The 20,520-nt window shown below is 40.2% G+C and overlaps 1 protein-coding gene across 1 annotated transcript in view; it reads left to right on the top strand.

Annotated features, from left to right (window-relative positions):
• Positions 1-20,520, top strand: part of usp43a (ubiquitin specific peptidase 43a) — a 116,445-nt gene that overhangs the window by 56,638 nt on the left and 39,287 nt on the right. The window contains exons 5-6 of the mRNA XM_073469088.1: positions 3,746-3,881; positions 7,089-7,236. Coding sequence (XP_073325189.1) covers positions 3,746-3,881; positions 7,089-7,236 — 284 coding nt within the window. The remainder of the gene's footprint in view (positions 1-3,745; positions 3,882-7,088; positions 7,237-20,520) is intronic.

The following is a 20,520-nucleotide window of genomic DNA, read 5'->3' as shown; positions in this document are numbered from 1 at the left end:
CACAAACACGTGTGGGCACACATTTGCACAAACATGCTCTACACACCGATAGCTGTTTGCCATGGTCATATCATTGTGATAAATGTTGGCCATCAGAAGTCCCTGAGCAAACACTTTCTGTGTTGTTTCCATTTTTAAACGGACCAGAAGCTGCATGTCAGCAAGGTCCCACTGTGCGACTTTGACATACAGTATGAAAAAAGAGAACAAGAAGGACTTCTTTAAAAAAATTTGATGACAGAGACAGATTTTGTGACTCTAGTGCACTTCAGGCATCAGCAATCAGACTCAGGTTGGATTTCTAAAGGATGTGACTTACACGTTCTTGAGTTCCTCGTCTCAGTGCTCCTCTCAGCTCCGCTAACAAGGAGCAACAGTAGCTAACAAACAAACAAACAGCCGCCCTCCAGCACAACACAGTTCAACAGAGACACTGATCATTAATCGAACAATCACCATCAAGAATTTAACCAATTAGAAATGTATTAACCGACAATCAGAGAATAGTATTTTTTTATTTATTTTTTTACAAAATATTTGCTTATCAAATATAATGAAATAAAACATGAAAAATACAGGTCGATATTATTACATTTAGCCATTTAGGAGCCTCAATATGTGCTGGTATTCTTGGGCCAGTTGTTGAATGGTGACAACTGGGAGACCAGCAATCATTATTTTGTGTCAAAAATGTTATCATTTTAGTAACTTGGTGTTTACATTATCCATTCTTTTAACTCCTAGACCACCCTGATTTTCAGTTTTCTAATGGAAAAACATCCAACATATTTCATATATTATTAATGATTAACTGACAGCTGACTGTCAATTAAAGAAATTACTTAAAATTTGTTGACATCTTTCTGTTAGCTTACCTGCACCTGTTTGGGAGGGACAACTTACACCTCTCTGATTGGTACAGTAGATGGAGTCCTGTGACCCCAAGTAATCTCCATCACAGCTACAGCGCACCTCCGAGTTCAGCAGAAGTCCAATCAGACAGAGTTACTAAAAAACACCTGTGTGAGTGTTTTCAGGGCCTTTAAAATCAGTTGAATGAGGGGTATCTTTGGTGACCGAGGCACACATTTGGTAAAGACGACATTGTTTCGTCTCATTTTGACACCCTTCTCTCTCTGTGCCCAGTCATGCATACAGTAACACATCTTAAAAAACAACAAATATCATTTCATATTTTGTTTACATTCATTCAAGGTTCAATGAATCCTCCTATCTTCAAGCGTGCAGGCGTCTCTGCTCTGCATCCTCTGCATGTCTTCTCCCGTGATAACCCCAAACCCAGTTTTACAGCATGAGCCCTCTGACAGTGTGTGGTCTCTCTCTGCAGTTGTCTGAGTCCAGCGCAGAGGGAAATTCATTCAGGTTCCGACTCACTGCTGGACCCACACTGACAGCACACACACACACACGCGCGCCCACACACACAGTGGCCTCATTGCATCAACCTGCTGCAGCAGTATCCCAGCAGAATGCCTGAAAAGTCTGAGGCCCCCAGAGACGCAGCCGTTTGGGTCCGGCTGGCAGTGTGGCACCGAGGTCTGGGTGCTGTAGATAGCGGCGGAGGGAAAGGGCGGGTGGCACTATGTATTTTTCCTGATCTAACCTTGCACAGTCAGACAGCATAATTCGTACTAAAGTTTGTTTTTTTTTTCTCAAAAACAAGACTGTTCAGTGAAATCAGGAGGTCTCACTGAGCCTTTGTCAGGCCTTCTAGTATTAAGTACAGTTCATGATTCCTGTACTTTGTGTGTACAGTGATACAGTGATTTGAACAGGTCTGTTTGTATAATCATGTACAGTACAAGATGTGAAATTGTGTACTTGAAGCTAACAAACACATGGACCAATGCCAAGAAGTGTTATATAAAATACAATAGAGAAAAATCAAATACAGGCTATTTAAAATGCAAAAACACAAATGAATACACTGACAGCAGGAGGTGCTTCAGGGTGAAAAGCAGCGGCTGATTAAGATGAAATTGTTGCGTGATACATTAGCACTGTGCTAAACCAGCTGCATGTTAAAGGATCATTCTGGTTCTGTATGTTTCAGTTTTTTGCTACAAGTCACATACATCGATCAATTTTTCAAACAGGCCAAAATTCTACATTTGGTACCGTTCATTTCATGACGAGATGAATGACGATATTTCAACCAGCACCTGAACACATCATGCAAACACACAGACTTTTTAGATCAGCTTCCATTTCCACGCAGCAATGTCAGTTATTTTTAGATACAACACCTGTTGACTCTTGAGTAGTACATAGTTCAAGCTCACGGCATGAACAGGAACAAATAAGTCGTGAAAACATTGCAACAAAAGTTTCGTCGACAAAAACGTAGAAGACAAGAAAACATGATTAGGAGCAATCGTAGTTAGGACGATCCTGGCTCTAACATGATTTTTCAAGATCATTTTGAATGACCTGAACAGCACCGTGCACTCTGGTGCTTCATGTGCGAACATGTGAGAGGCTGCTGTTTGTTTAATAGAGACTATAAAGCTCCAAATCAGCAGGGGGGCTGGGAGGCAAAAAAAACCCCTGCTTTTAAGATGACATCTCTATTTCCTGTTCCTCTCGAGTGCCATCCCACACCTCTCATCCCATTTCATTTCACATCTCGGTGTCTCGTCTCGGCGTAAATAAAACAGCTGCTCAGATCCTCCGCCGTCTGCCCTGTCAGCCACCCCACTGCTCACACATTACTCACCTGAATAATGCATGATGGGAAACAGGAAGTGGAGGTGTCAGCGATTACACAGTCTTCATCCCAGATGAGAAGTCTTGACCTTACTCTGTCTCTCCCTGCTCTCTTTTCCTCAATTCTTTGACTCTGTTTTTTTTTCTCTCCCCAATCTTGCTCTGCTTTCTGTTCTCTCATCTTCTCATCAAACTCCATCCTCAATCACAGATCCAATCCTTTATTTATTATATCTCCCTCCTATGCCTCCATCATTTCCATCCCTGCAACCCTTACAAGAGGTGTTCAGAATCCTGTGAATCAGGCATGTCCCAGCACACAGCAGCTTCCAGCGGGACCGTCACCAATGTACTGGTTTAATTCGTCATGCCCAGTCACGCATAAATTTACACGCACACACACACAAGGGAAAAAGGAAATCTGAAAATAGTTAATTCACTTCGGATATTGAGTCAGACACGGACAAATCAGATGTGTTTATGCTCATGAAATTAGATTTTGTACAACAGTATTGTCAGAGGAAATCTTGTCCCCAAACTTATTAGCCATTAAACAGCTCTGCAGTGCATTTCAAAGTTTCATTTTATTGAATGTTTTGTTTTGCTGTGTAGCAGCTGAAACACATCAAGACTCAGCCGGGCTCAATACACATCTCCAACAAACTGACAACATGATTTCTGTTGCCTCTGGTGTCCCTGATTTCTGCACAGTTGCATTATTCTCTCTCTTTTTTTGGTTTCGGTTGATGTTCGGTTGTGTGTGTGTGTGTGTGTGTGTGTGTGTGTGTGTGTCTGCATACAAATATGTAAATAGCTCAGCATGCCAGGGTGTGCTTGGAATCTGTAATAATGTAAACATGCAAAATCAGAATTGCAAAACAATTTGGCACTTTGCTGGAGCATGTCATGTTCCTTCCTCTCTCTGTCTTCCTACCCCTCCCTCCCTTAAACACACACACAAACACATACATGCACACTTTCTCAACCCTCCACCCCCTTCCTCTGTTTTGCTCCACAGGTCGATGTGCGTGACGCTGGTGTTCAGTACGAAGGGCCAGAGGTACCTGCGAGTGGGGCTGGCTGTACCTCTCTTTGGTGCCCTGTCCTGTCTTAGAGCCATGGTGGCAGAGGAGGGAAACATCTCCCCGGACCAGGTACACACACATGTGCACACAAAGGGATTGACACAAGAGTTACCCCTGTAGAATTAATTTCGACACCTGTCATGTTAGGAAAAAACACTGAAACAACATTTAAATTGTTTAAACCAAAGACGATCTACTGAAATGTACTAAGAGACATTTTGACTTGTCGTAGCAGGAAAAAGATGGCTGTAGTTCATAAGAAGAACAATAACTGTCTTCCATTTAGGGGAGCCATTTCCAGGGCCCTCCACATGACCTTCATTTTTACAAAATATCTCTGTACACAAGAATCCAGAATTATTCCAAACCCTCAAACAAGCACGTCAGGCCAGTTGATGGAATTCAAGATTATGGCAACAATACATCAAACACCAGAGAAGAACATTATGAGCATGCATACTGAACTTATTATATTAAAATAAAAGTATCCAAAACTGTAGGAAACTGCTAAGTTAAGCCATAAACTTGTAGTTACGCCTAGCAGTGCTAACAAAGAACTTAACATCAAATGGCTCTTGAGTCTTGAATCTTGAATTAGAAGTTTACAACACAGTTGAGGTAATCATTATTTTGTGGTCTCTATGATATGGTTCAAGTGAAACAGATAAGAACAAGAAGAAACAGAATTCTCTATTAAAGCAGGGTAACACTTGAATGAATGCACACACTTAGCTGAAATGCCAGCAGCAAGAGAAAGGGTAAAGGAAAAGGTTCCAGAGGCGTGTGTTCATCAATCTTTAACCTGCTCCACAACAGATGATAAAGACGGCTGGATTTACTAAACCTGCATAGAGTAGCAAAGACTCAAATGTCCCATGAAATGCTTTTTTTATGGTTCATGGGTGCACTGTTCCTCTATCTGTTGATATATAAAACAAAGTTTTAAAAGTTTGCCTACGTGGTGTTGCTTTAACTGTCCACCTCCTTTCCTAGCCTATCTCCATTTGTCTCTCTCTCTCTCTCTCTCTCTCTCCCTCATTATATGCAAATATCTGTTCATACTTTGATTGTAGATAGATAGATGAGATAATTGGACTGTAATCAACGACCAGCGCACAGTTGAGGAAGTCTTGTCCCAGATATCTGCAATCCGAATACCTGCTGGCTACACAGGAAGCCCTGAAACACTGGCTTTTGTCCTCAGAGGCTAAATTGTCATCAGAGAGCAGCTGATAGCTTCAGAGTTCAGAAGAAGATGAGATGAGTGATGTCTTCTCTGTCTTAACTGTATCTGCCTCAAACTAAGTTTTGACTTTATGTCAGTGTTGATGCATTACATGTCTTCCCCTTAGAACTATGAAGTCAGGCATCTTTTCAAAAAATCCGGAGAGAGACCATGAATTAGGTGTGACTTTTATTTTTAGTGCAGTTACATGAAATATTTTGGAATTGGAAGCTTTTAGCGTTCTTGTATAACTTCAGTTCCGTGTTGAATAGTTTTGCAAACCAACCAAAGATTAATTTCCATTTCTCTGGTTTCCTGATGAGGAAATTCATTTCAGTTAACAGGGGGGGATTTTCTTGTTGAGCTCATCTCCTGCACACCCATGCAGGTGTTCTCGCTCAGGACGTGTTGTGTGTGGGTGTAGACGCTGCGCTTAATTAGCATATCCCACTCTCTTCGGTTAGTTTTGGTGCATTTGTGGGGAAAACGCACACCTTTGTCACTGTTACTGGTTTTGCTTTAATTCCTACCTTACCTGTGGCAAAAGCATAGAAGAAGGGAATTTCTGTTTTGAGGGCACCTAAAAGGGAGTGCTGGGAGATACACACACACACTGAGTCTGTCATAACTTCAGGAGGCTGCTGCTTGTTTTGTTCCTTTTATCTGTAGCCACATATCAGACCCTATCCAGTTTCTTTTAAGTATATTTGATTTGAGTATGATAAAAGTGTGTGTCTGTGCATGTGGTTGTGTGTGCGCGTAAGGCTTTCATACTAAACCTCTTAGTCGTACCATATTCATCTTTTAAATGTCTTCCTCTTCTAAGCAGCTGTTAAGCTCCTGTGTCAGCTGTGTCATTAATTCTCTCACATCCTTTTCATCTCTTCTCTCTTTCTTGCTATTTAAGAATTAAAGCAACATTTATTTGGCATTTACAAATGTACTGAAACACGAGGAACCAATCACAATGTCTGTTTACAACAACTGCTTGCTTACCATTTAAAGCAACATTATGTAGAAATTGGCGCCCCCTACAGCTTCCGAGTGCAACACCATTGTCATAAATACAAATCCCAGGTCTGTAACAATTTGTCAGATGTAACTCATAACGTCATAACAATGTTACGTTAGCAAAACTTGTATGTTCAGGTAAACATGTATGTAACGCTGTGATCCTACCCTCCCACTGGAGTTACATAGTGTAGAAACAAGTGATAGGTGGGCGGAGTGGCTGAGACAGAGACACCATTCACCCTATTACAAGACACTGTACCATCAAAGTGATTTGAAGCTGATATTTTAAGGTAAAAAGTGATATAATTAAATTCATTTAACGGGGCAACCGTTAGTAAACATTAATGAGCGTCCAGTAAATATTAATGAGTGTTTTCAGTGGTCATAAAACACAACTAATAACTAGAACACCTCTCAGTCTGCAATTTAAATGCTTGCAGGCACACAATTATCAGCATGGCTCCTCATTTAATACACTTTCTTTCTTTTATTGTCAGGGCTCTGAAGATCTTGACTCCAACATTCAACTAGGAAATACACTTCTGTGACAGTTATAGAAATTAAGACACTCTAAAATGAGATGTATCCTTAATTTCATTCCCTTTGCAGATATTCAAGTTTCGATGTATTTCAGTCGCCAGGTTGTGGTGTCTGATTTTGTGCTCGTTTGATAAATCTCTTTTACAAGCTACTTCATATTTCTATCGATTAAAATCAGCAAAGTTTAGGGTTCACTTTGAGTTCTGTGACTACAAATATATGAAATTTTATTTCCTCAGTACCTTTCTTGCTTTATTTCTGTGAGACCTACATGTACAAGTTATCACAGAGAGTCAGTTCTGGTACCAGTGTTTCTTACTGTTGTTGTTTTTTCCTTTTTAGTTGAATTTCAATTAGATGTTTCCCCTCTTGGTGGGGAATTTAGTTTTGTAGCACATAGATAAAAAAAAAAAATCTGGTTCAGCTCTGCGAGGATTGCTTGAGGCGCGTCTGCAGGCACAAAAGTTCACATTCCCTCTCTTGCTCTGTCTCTCCAGGTCATCCTATCAGAGCTGTACTCCACGGGTTTCCAGCGTTCCTTCTCAGACGATGATGACCTGACGGTAATTGCTGATAGTGACGTCGTCTATGCCTTTCAGGCTCCTCCCCTCTATGGTCGCGGAGGCTCCAACGCAGGGCACTCAGGTAAACACTGTAACAAGATGTGCATTAAAGACGACACTGACTTTCCACGCTCATTTGATATTTTTTCCCATTTCCAAATGTTTTCTTCCCTAGCCTCCCTCCTCTTCTTGATGAACTTTTATTCACACCGATTCGCACACCATTTCCCAGTCTCAGTGAGCCCTTATGTTTCATTAACAGCATTTTTCACAGGCAGACATATCACGGTGGTGGGGAGAGGAGCAGTGTCGGCAATGTGCTTCGTATTCTTCGTTTCATTCTGTTTCTTCATGCATACCAAACAAATTAAATTAAATGCCATCTCTGAATGCCAGCCTGGTGCGTCGCATTGTTCCAAACAAAAAGTTTGCATGAGTTACGTCTCGCCGGGATGAGCTCCTACGAATGATTAATTTATTTAGAACTCTGAGAAGTCATCAGATTGTCACTCCGGTCTCGAAGGATAACAGCGACAGAAGAGCTCCGTCTCCTTGCGCTCATAAAGCCAAGATACAGGTATGAGGTTGAGTCAGCCTTACATCATCACCGCCCTTTTAAAAACCCTTTCAGTCTGTGCAAGACACTGCCAAATACACTATTGACATGAGAATGAGGATGAGAATAATGACACACAAACACACACTTGCTGCTCTTGAAAGCACACTGGCTGACTTAATGTTCTCTGGAGCTCCTTTGAGATATGCACTTCACTCCGTCATCTTGTTTTTGAAAGAAAAACTGTTTTTGTATGAAACACTACAGTAACCTTAACTCTTCCTACATTGCTCAATACAATTCATTCGGACTGGGGGTGTGGAGTTTGAATACACTGGTGTTCTCTAATGAAAAGATACTTTTGGCTGCATCGTCTCAAGTGCACTATCAGTGTTTTGGGGGCCTTGATCCACCCTGCAAACTAAAAGTCAGGATAACACAAGCTCTGCTGCTTTGACTTTGACTCTTCATTTTAAATTTGTCTCTGGTGAGTTTATGAAAGTGCAATACTAAATGGCTGTATTGTACTTGCCATTTAAATGTGAGTCTTGCGCTGTATACCTCCCTCTGCAGAGGAATAAATGTCACACATAGGCCTAATTAAGATTTCTTATGCACAAAAGGGGTTCTATTAGTGGTATAACTTGAAAGGTCTTGAAAAGTTGAATTCATTTTTCTTACAAAAGGCCTTAAAAAACTGAACTCACTGAATTTACAAAAGTCTTAACATTTTCTCTTGCCACCTGCAAGCAGTATCTTTAGTGTTTGCTGGTTGACTGCTATACTAAAAGTCTGATGGTAGCGTTTCCATCAGCAGCATCAAGCCTGCAGCATCACTGTTACTGATGTTAACCGTTACAGTCACTCGGAAGCTCTTTGCCTCGTGATGGGCAAGTGTTGATTTTAGCAAACGTCTAAATGAGAAGAAAAGAGAAACAGGTATTAAATTCTGTTCTATCTTGTAATAAAAAGGTTTGAAAAAGCCTTAAATATAACTTGTTGCACTCTGCAGAAACCATGTATAAGTTTAATTGCTTAGTAAAGGCAAAACTATGAATGAACCAATTTTGGTTGAAAAACCTTCTTGTGACTGCTAGAAGGAAGCTTATTTTAAAGGTCAATATTCATTTTCAACTTTCTTTGATGCCAATTACTTTATTATTAATTACTAACACTTTAACTTTAACTAATCAGTAGAATGGAAAATAACTTTGAAAGTGAAAATTCTGTAGTTTGAAGCCTGTAGCACCTTGGGCACTATTGGATTGTGTAAAACTTGCACCAAAAAAAATTGTGCTTAGACAACTTATAGTTGAGGTAATAAAGCAAGCATCCTCTCACTGCAGATTAATCACAGTCAGTCAAGCTCCAAGGTTAAACCCTCCATCAGTGGCAAAATAAGTCTTATTATTTATCACTTAAGGCTGTTTCCCACCAGTGTGATGTGAAAATGTGATGTGGCAACACGGAAAATCTGCATGCGATTTTTCCTATTCACTATTATCCGCAGTGGAGTGTGACATGGTCAAAGGTATATTTCCGCAATGTCCGTCTGAATATTTCCCCCCCTAAAAGGCTTTTAGGCTGTGGGTATGAGCCTGCCATTGGGTGCCTATTCCAGGCTGCACCCTCCTCCTCCACCGTTATTTTTTCAAGAATCCCCGTTTGTAGCTAGCAACCTACACGCTGAAAATGACAAGTTATCCCAACCCAGGGCCCTATTTAGACGATCTGTAGCAGTAAACAAGATCGCTTGGCACTATTTTGCAGGGACACTGTTGCTTCCTCCTGGGTTTAGCGCCATCCAGGGCAACTGTTATTGGTAAAGATAAGAAAGAGCATTTTTTCCCGATACCAGAATGAGAATCGGTGTAGCCAGCCAGCACTGAGGAGATAGATCTGGCTAAGCGAGTGTCCTGATGGCAATACTTTCTACTCGCTCCTGTTCTCCAGCAGAGCTTCTGCCATGCTGTAGATCTTTCGTATCATAAGAGCAGCCCTGCTCCATCTGTTATAGTTCTGTCTTTTTTTTTTCCTAATCAGAGACCAATGTTTAAAAACCACACAGCAATTACTTTAATTGATCAATGTTAATGTCTGAAAGGGGCTTAATTGAGTCATATTACTGTTGTGAGTGTGCGGTCATGAATAGCGATGTCTGCGGGTTGCCAGTTAGGCAAGTTGTGGTCATCCTTTTGTCCACCACCACTGCTGAATGAAGCCTTTATGGGGGTTTTTGTTACCCCCAATGAAGATCGACATTAATAATTCACATAATCTACTCAAGTGCTCATGAAAAATTTAGACTCTTCACTTTCTCAACAGGAGGCATTTCTATTGTCACCTCACACGGTAAAAACAGAGTGGCAGTACAGAGAGAGGGAGCAGACACAGACACAGTACGGTTACATTTGCAGAAACACACGTGCTTACACAAGCATGCATGAGCAAACACACACACATCTGAATCCACGCACACACACACACACACACACACACACACACACACACATTCATTGTGTAAGTCAAGTAGGTAATGAATCCATTAGAATGACTCTGGAGAGTCTCATAAATACACGCCTCTCAAGAGGAAACCTTACACAGAGCACTCACTCACACACACACATGCACACACACACAGAAATACACTTGTAATGAATCACACTTAAGCGCTCACTGGTAAATGTGACTTCCTTTCTTGTGAGTAATCTGATGAAAATGATGAATGGTCCTTACCTTCGGAATAATTCATAAGATCACAGCAGACCAGATTCCAGGATATCATAACTCCATTCAGTGGGATTTATGTCATGTTCTAGAGAGCGTAGCATGTAAATTTACACAAGCATTACTGATGAGACCTCAGCGTGGCATTATGGAGATAAAAGATGATGCATGGCAGTGTTTTTCTGCATAATTTCTTCTTAGTGGGGAGGACAGTTGTTTGAAACTATGTAGACGCCATTATAATAGGGAATGTTTTTACATGATTTCAGATTTCATGGTCCCACACTTTATGGGAAAGTACAGCATGCTTTTATTTTTCATTTTGCGTCGCCATGTGGTATATTTTGGTTTGACTAATCAGTTTTCAGTGTATAAATACTGTTTGAATTTCTTCCATGTTTTACACTTTTTGGTCGCTCATATAAAATGGCAGAGATGAAACACAGTATGCTCGAAAGGAAATAGGAAGTGATTACGTGCAACGCCAACCAGCCCAATCAATGTTTTTGTATATTGGGGAGAAGTTGTTTGATTCCGTCCTCCTCACATGTGTCGGGTAGTGCAGACGTCTCTTCCTGCAACTAAACAAACCCTTCAGCTACAGTATTACTACCGTCCATCATATAGTTTGTTTTTGCAGCTTCTGTAAGAAAAGTAAAGTCAGCTGCTGCAGTGACAGATGACTGCATGGAAAGCCTGTAGAACTGGAAATGTAATGAAAAGTACTCGACTTACCAGATGACATCCTGTGTATGGTTTTTCTAAAAATATATGTGATATGTCGCCATAGAAACAGACATTGATGATCTTCATTTTGATTCATAATTTTTAATTAGTTTCTGCTTCATAATTCTTCATGAAACAAATGTGTATGCACATTCCTGTCTCAAGTTTTCATCTATCAGCGGTGGTAAATGTGCATCATGTGGGAATAGGTAGCATGTCTCTCAGTCGTTGACTTCATCTTAATATCATTATTAACTCTCAATTAGAGCCTGTTGATCATACATGATGAAATACACACCACATGATTATTACAACCCTGTAGAGGAGGTCTGTGATTTGCAGACATGATACATAAGTCACTGGAATGACATGTGAAGATGCTAATTTATCTCAAGTAACAATGTGCCTTTCGGTATTATATTGAAATCAAGTGATGTTAATATAATTGGATGTGTTCGGCAGTTGTAACTGTAACTGAGAACAGATCTTTTCCCAAGATGATTAAACGTGTCACTGAGAGAGTACTGGCTCAATGTTTAATGTTTTTGGCAGACCTTCATTATTCTGTTGAGCTGATGAAATTATTGTTTTAATACTTTATTTTAAAAAAAAATTCAATCCCTGAACAGAATTTTTAGCAGAAAGTCCACCGTAGGCTTACCACGCTTGTCGAAGTTACCACTGTTACACTGAGTCTTGGCATACACCGCTTACATTGCTTGCCCATTGCCCCCACTGTTGTTTTGCTTTTTTTTAAAAAAATCAATACTTAGTCGGACGATGAGCGCTACAATTATAAAGCAGAGGTGTCTGCTCTGTGCAGCAGCAGCGCCACCAGCAAAGAAGCAGGAGTCACATTTCACGTAATACGCAGCAAAAGTAAGTTGACCGACAAGATGATGGTAGAGGACTGGCTGTCAAAGAGAAAAGCTAAAGTGCCTATTTGCCAATACTTCCAATTTAAACCCAATGCTAATAGGAAACCAGAAAATGTTAAGAGTTGGTTACTTCACCTGACTGTTTTACAATAGCAGTAAGTGCTAATCTCACTGAGCACATTGCATATCCTGTGACTAGCCGCCTTCATAATAAAAGTCACATGGTGTTTCACCAGTTAAATGCTTTTAATGTGAAGCTGCATCAGTAAGAAATGTTCAGTTTGCATTAGCGGTAAAATGAAACAACGCTCTACAGATAGTGAGTGTCTTCTCTTGTAAAAAGCCCGGTGTTACCAGTTCTTGTCGCATGTTTTTTAGCTTGTGGGGAAATGTTGTCACCACGGCAGCTCTAGTCTGCAGTGTATAATAAGTTAGCTACAAAAGAAAAAAGGAGCTTAATAAAAACAGAAATTGTAAAATAAATAGCAACAAATAAGTCTTATAAGAAGAAGAAACAAACTGGAAAATCTATGGTAACATGCTGTATGTCATGTCTTCTTGAAAGGTATAAATATAGCCACATATACAGTGTGCAAAAACATAAGGTGGGAGACATGTAATAAACTGGCAACTGAAACAGGGAATTCAGCCTCAATGTATTCTCAGAGAGGTTCAATCAGCATTGGGCAAAGCATGTTAGTTTTCTCAGTCTGAAAGTAGACAGCAGTCACATACTGATGTCCTCCTGAGACTGTCTTTACCTCTCTGTTAAACCACCCCAGCATGACAATTTGGAACTGGGTTGAGTGGCACAACTCTGTTCAGAAATGCTCTTCATGCAGCGTCCTCTTCAGACTGAGAGAAAGACGAGGGCTGAAAATGTGCTTTAACAGCAGATGATGACAGGCAGGACTGAAACGGGAATAAGGCCAATTACAGCACAGCAGAACTTGGAGATGCAGCAGCAAGTGCAGATGACACTGTGATGGGTTCATCATCACACCTCTTTGCTCGCCCCTGCCACCTCCTTTTCCTCTGTGATCCTGAAAATTGTACTTTTGCCGGCATGATATTACTGCTACCGTAGTGGAGGATACAAAAGAGGCTGCTGCTGACACACACGTGTTCTCCACAAGCAAGAGAGCTTTTCAGATTTAGGGGGATTGACCTGATTGTAAGGCCAGAATAACTGCTAACAATAGCAACAAAAGCACTAGTAGAAATAACAGAAAAAAGAATCAGCTCATCAGATTTGTAAAGTCCTGCTTCAATAGGCTTCTGTGCAGTTTGCTGGTGTTGAAATAGCCATCAAAGTCTGCGATGTTTTGCTATAACTAGACCTCCAGGATTGCATTTCATATTTTCCTCTACTCCCTGAAATATCATGTCAACACCAACACATTCCTTTCTATTTTCCAAGATGGTGCTATTTTCAGTCTGAACAAAATGTTCTGCAGCATTGAAAGTGACTCTGTGAGACTATTTCTTGTTGATTGTTTTTTACTGTCAGCTATATACAGCTAGCCAAACAGTGAAACGAAACAACGTTCTCCCAGGACCTTTGTGCTACATAGAACAACGCAAGAGAATACATTGAAACTACTAAGACTACACAGGCACAAGACTACATAAAGCAACAATATACAGACAGTGCAAGATTGTGCAAATTATCAAATCAGAAAATCACTTAGACAGTGCAAATGTAAGAACTGTGTCTTTAAAACGGAATAAATAGATAAAAAACTGCTGTAAAAGTAAACACAAATTGCTGTATAAAGTAGAGCCCAATCAACGTATCAGTTTGCCAATATTACAGGCTGATATTGGCACACAGATATATCAATATCGGCTTACGTTGTCCGATATTCACTGATAAAAAAACGTTTTAAAGATTTTGATAACCACATTTGAGGAATCATCATCATGCAAGTCTTTGTATATCGACCAATATAAAATTAGCTCTAATATAAACAGCATACTGTGAAAAACATTTATATAACTGCTCTGAACCACATTTAAGGATATATGCTATCATCGGCATAGTAACTGCTTACAATGACAACATGCTGGTGTGAAGCAGGGTACATGTATGTACCAGGTTCACCATCTTAGTTCAACATGTTAGCATGCTATAATTTGCTAAGCCCTAATATTGGATAGATTTTAAGTTTAAACCTGCTGATAGCACTAGAGAAGAAGTCAGGCGGTCACCAAAGTTGTGACAGTTTACCCTGAGAGCAACATGGATATCTGAACCAGATGTCACAGTAATCATACAATAGTTGTTGAGACATTTCGATCAAAACTTAAAAATTAACCTCTTCTTATGCCTGGAAATGTATGTAAAACTATCCTAAAAGTCTAGTCCAAAGTACATTTAAAGCTGTTGTTGAATTTGGAGTACAGGAATGGTTTTGGGCTCTTTGGAAAGGTTTTAAGCTGATTTTTGTTCCCAAACTATCATAGGCTCTGTAAGTACTTCTGCCCTTGATTGAGTTTGAACACACTGAATTATTTATTCATTTTTCTCACCAATTTTTTGCAATGCAAAAATAAGCCTGCAGAAGACCTGTAACTGCCCCTATTAGCTGGAAAACAGATTGGGTCCACATCATGTAGTCTTACATGGTCCAAGCTTTAATAACAATATCACTGAAAATGGAAACTTAACACTTGTTTTTCTGATGAAACATCTGTGCACCAGTACGTATATCTCTATCCATGAATGTGTCTGAAAACTCAGTATTATGATTATGCAGTATTATGATATTTAAATTTGGTTCTTGGCATATAAAAAGTCTAAATGGCTACTACTCGCTCCTGATTCTTTCTTTACATAACTTTTTTCTTGTGTGTGACAATTACAATACTATGCTTGGGGTCCAAGCATAGTATTGAGTAAAGTACATGTCATATTTTGTAGTCAGTCCTGCTGTAGAGGGTTTGATGTATCCTGGAAATTCCTCTCCTGTCATAACCTGTTGTGTGTCTTAGTGTATGGGAGCCGGACCTTCCCAACTTCATCAGTAAGCGCTGTTGAAGGTCTTAAATCAATGCCGCTCCCAGGTACAATAATGAGGTTTCGCATTTAGAGGAAGTGGCAACAGGAGGTCACATGATGGAAAACACTGAAAAATCAATTAGGTCCAAAGTGCCACAATAGCATCCTATTTCACCCTCAACAATCCAGGCAATTTGCACATAAATAGAGTGATAAAGCTGCGTAATGCTGCACAAAGAAAAAGACTTCCCGCTGAATGGAAGCTCAGGGAAGCTTAGCGTGCTAACTTTGTGTGATGTTCACTTGGTGCCCTTGAATTTAAAAAGTAAAGTCCAGGCTCAGCCACGTGTTTCGGGGATAATGGAGAAGTCAATCAAGATTTGAGCAGAGTGGATTGTGAGGGTTGCCTGCACACAGAGAGGCCAACTGGGCCAAAATAGAGGGAATGAGTGCGAGTGTTTGTGTGTGTGTTGTTTGTATGTTAAAAAAGAGTCAATTCTGAGGGGAAAGTGGTAGAAAAAGTCATTTATATATGGAGAGAGATTTGTTTTGATTTGACTCACAGAAAAAAGCATCTACATTCTGAAATAGATGCAGTTAAGTCTTCCTTTCACACACACTTTATGGCGTGGCTCCAAATACAGCGCTCTCCACCAGGTTATTGAGTGTTCAGGTCCTGTCACGCTGAACTGCAGAGCTGAAGCTAAGCCACTGTGTCGTTCCCATCAACCCACTGAGGGTGGAGAGTCAGACATTTCAACACTACTCCGAGGTGTTTAACTGGGCAGACACATCCTTCAATCAGGTACTTACAGTGAAGGTATTACTTCAGCACAAGCAAACACACAGAATCACACACAGTTTTGTCATTTCTGTGGTCAGCACAACAGACAAATCACTTCCCACAGTCACACTCGCACGTTATTCTTGGCAGAATATCCAGAGCAAGATAATTCAATAGATAAATGATGTATAGGACTAACAACCCTGATTCCAAGTTTGCACGCTCATGGAACATAATGCGATTAACAATTTTCGACCTATACTGTAGAGAAAATGAGTAAAAAGACATTATCACCTTTTAAGTTGATACAGATGTCAGTCTGGTAGAGCTAAACAATGAGTTGAAACTCACTGTAAACATCCTTAAAGCCGAGGGGAACTGCAGAATTGTGTGATATCAAATATTATATATATTTTTATAATAATATAATCATATTTTTTACAGTTAAAAAAGTCTGTGAAAACGGAAAAATTACCAGCACGGCACTCAGTAGAGCGCATACCTCCACCAAGGCCAAACACTCCCCTTCAATTCAATCAAGCCTAATCCGATATCAAACTCGATGGCCCAGTGTAATGCTGCCGACGAACCAACAAACAAACACACTGGGGTGAAAATATTGTCAATAGTGAGCTTACATCATGTAATATAATATACTGACTGTGTTATGTGTGAGGGCAGGATTGTTACACATACAAACACACTGCCATGTGTGCTCATGAGCTTCTACATAAATTGTCTCACACTGAGACAAAGACATCACACATGCAAATTCAGCCCTGCAAAGTACACTTCTGTTGCAGTTCCATTAAGGCAATTACAGGCGGCCCGAAAGCAAAGTCGGTGCAGAAAAGCAAAAACATTCCAGGAACATTCACAGGGGAACTCTTGGCCCTCCAGTAGATTTCATCATTTAAAATAACCTGAAGAGAATGAAGGCAGAAAGAAATTTGGTATGTCTACACTTGCTGCTCTGATCATCACGACTGCCTCTGGAACGTGTTTTCAAATCATCCGGGAAATAACAGCTCAGCTGCCTCATGTAGAACAACACAAATGGTGCATAAAAGCCAACTCGAAAGCTTCCTCTGCCAATGAGCCTGTTAAAACAAAGCCTACAGTAGAAGTGGCAATACATCTCAGTTGTGTTCAAGTGAACCAGTCAGCAGGGCAGAAAGTTTGTAAACAGCCAGAACGTTCAGTGCTGTGGTGTGAACTGAGCATGAACTAATGCTCGAGACATGATGTAACTAGATGCAAAATACCAAGGGCAAATTCAATGACTGCAACTTTGTTCATCATGTCTTAGTATGAGAAGGCAGCGGGGTATTGTGGCTACTGTAAACACACTATTATGTCTTCTTTTAACATAATGGGATCACTAAAAAAAAGTAGACCCGTGGGAAGATGAGCTGAGTGTAGATGAGGGATGGTAGAAGAAGGTACGAGACGAGAGAAGAAGAGGGAAGCAGCAGGTGTACTTAGTTCCTCCCCAGCCGCCTCCCTAATCTGTCATTTGGCTGCTGGCAGAAAGCTCAGGTGCTCCACTGTCAACAGGGGCATTTGTGGTCAGATGGCTGTTTGCTGCCAGGACCTCTGAAGCCCACGACCCCCTGTGTATTTTTTTTGTGAGTTGTGTGGATTGCACTGACATGGGTCGCTCATTTGGTCTTAAAACCACTTGAGACGAGCGTCAGTCCTCGCTGAAGTTTTTTTTTGTTGCTTTTTTGTGTTACATGGCTCGTTTTCTATTTCTGCACATCACTATCAAACAAACAGAACTGTTTTGGAAAATAAGACATCAGTGTTGAAAGATTTTTGCCTCTGGTGCAACACCAAAATGCTGTGTGACTATGTACTAACAGTAAGGCTTAAATTGACTGTGTGGTTGGATTCCTGCCTCTTCTACAGAAAACACCGCTCCTGAAACACCTCGTCAGTATTATTTCCGTGACTTTGTGACATCACACTACAGTATGTCACCATGTCACACATTTGAATAATTCATGCATAGCTAGTTTGGCACGCAAGTATTGATTTAGCACAGCTGCTCTGTTGTTAGATTTGCTGGGTCAGGCGTGTGTAAGCTGACCAATCAGAGCAGACTGGGTGTTCTTAAAGAGACAGGAGCTAAAACAGAGAGTTTCAGACAGAGGGGGAATATAGTGCTGCTGCACTGGACAGTCTGAGAAAACTGATGTGTTTTTTGAGCATGAAAGCATGTAAACCTGTTGTAGTAGTAACCCAAAATAAAATTATGAACCTGGAATTGACTTTAAAGGGACAGTTCAACACAAAATCAAAAGTACATACACTTCCCTCCTCCCACTGTCTACTGTAGATTGTTTTGCTGTGAGTTGCCAGGTTTCTTTGTTTTTTCATTGTTTGTTTTTGTTTTGTTTTTTGTTTTTGTGCACTTTGAGCACCACAAGCGGAGTGCCATGTAGTTCCATTATATTTGGTAAAAGGGAAAATATGTATTTTTGATTTTGGGGTGAACTGTCCCCGTAACACTGTCATCCTAAAAATGTTCTAATTCAATAGCTCCAGGTCGTAGGTCTACTGAACCTCTGCTGCCTTCCATCAGTTAGCAGGCACTTTCCTCACATATCTCACAAGAATAAGTCATCCAATGTGGAGTGAAGGGGTCTCTGATTAGCCCTATGCAAAGGTCTGTATGAAAGCTCGCTGTAGTCCTGTGTTTAGATATAAGTATAAGTTGATAGAATATTTATATACAGTAAGAGCACAGTGTTTCCTCCCAGGCACAAAAAAAATCTCCTCCACTCCTACTACAGATTTCTAAACACATTAAAAAAAATCTTCCTTTGTAGCAATTATTGCTGGGTTTTTACTTCCTGACTGCTTATGAGGCTGAAGGGTGATTCAGCACAAACAGTCAGATAGTGGAGACAGATAAATGATAAATGGAGCGCCGGAGAGAAAAGGGAGTAAACGGTAATACAAAAGGAAGAAATGGAGGAGAGGAGAGCGAGTGCCAGAGGAGGTGTAGTGTCTTCTGTTTAATTAACGCCGACATACAAACCACCTCCAATCTCAAGAGCCATTTCTGTTTCTCATCTCGTCTCTCTCCTGCTACACCCACTCTTTCTGTATCTTTACCTCTTTCTCCCTCACTTGCATTCACTTCAGTCTCAATGTTTATCTTTTAATTAAAAAAAGCGGATTATAAACAGTTTCCTGCCACGACCGGGACATTGTCACTAAAACGACTATAAACAGTTAAATATCACGCTAATTGATCATTAAATAAATGCATTTATGAGAAGGTGCACAGCTTTTCTTCCTCTTTGTGAACATTCACTGACGCCTAGTTGTCTCTTTACATTTTCTTTAATTCACCTTGAGAATTACTTTTTAAAATTAGTACTGACTGCTCTTTCCTACTGCCCTCTTCTAACTCTCTGCTTTTCTATCCACTCTGGTCTCCTTCCTCTTTTCATTCCTCCCTCTGTCACTAACACCTCCTACCGCCTCTGTCAATCTCAGGAAGAGGAGGTGAGAATGAGAGTCTGGCAGGAGGTTCTCCCAGCGCACCCTCGACATATGGGTGACATCACACTACTTACCATGCAGAGGATATAACTTTCTGGTTTCGAAACTACCCACTAAAATGCTGGTGTAATAGGGCTGATTTGTTTGATTTGCTGTCATTCAGCCATCTATCCTAACTGTTCTGCATATGTTTACATACTGTCATGACCTTTCTGCTCCTCCCACTATTTAGAAGAGGTTTCATATTAGGGCTGTACCAAATAGTTCCCAGCTTAAAGGTGCAATATGGAAGACTGTAGCTGCCATTAGCTAGTTAGCTTGGTTAGCCGTGAATGTAGTAGTCCGGATCGGGAGCTAGGAGCAACAGAGGAGTGTTGGTGTTCACATGGTTGGCACAGGAGCTTTGGACAGGGATGGGGCCAGGGCTAACTGGTGGGCATGCTAATGTTAGCAGATATCTTTGCAACACTGATGTAAAAACTGCTATCTCTTCACATTATGTTGATAATTATGGTTCATTTTTAGATTTTTTTTCACCTAAAATTCTTACATATTGTAACTTTAACTCACAACCTTGGCATTTAAAGTCTAAATGAAGGTATGAATGCAGTGCAGGTTTTGTTTTTTGGCTCATTCTGTTTAAAACTAGTTTTTTGTACAGTTGAAAACAGGGATTAGGGCAAACTACTGTTATCATTTGAAGATACCAGATCTGCTTGATCGAAACATTTCCAATAACTCAAGGGAGTTGTAAAGTCTGAGAGTCAAAATTAATTGAAAACAATTGGCTCCACCACTATTTTAGTGAATTACTTAAGTCATTACAAAGACAAAACATCATATTGTATGTATCTGTATTCACCTGCCATCAAGACATCACCACTTTCATAACAACAACTACTGTAGAAAGATGTCAAAGACACCCCCCATGGTTCAGTTATATCTGTTTAAGAAAGTTGATTTAAAAAAAAAAAAAGATGAACTCATTTAATCCATGAAAACACTTTCAAATTGAGGATTTTGTTCAACGATATTTCAATATATTTCAGGGTGATGACATCATAAAATATGACAACAGACATTTGGAGCTTTGTTGGAGCTCAACAGAAGCCTTGAGTGGAAAAAGAGAAATTACATTTTGTAGTTATTTAGTACTTACACTTTGCAGTAGGGTACAT

This window comes from Pagrus major, chromosome 1 (assembly GCF_040436345.1).
Source record: "Pagrus major chromosome 1, Pma_NU_1.0".
Lineage (NCBI taxonomy): Eukaryota > Metazoa > Chordata > Actinopteri > Spariformes > Sparidae > Pagrus > Pagrus major.
This window is presented reverse-complemented; position numbering and strand designations above follow the sequence as displayed.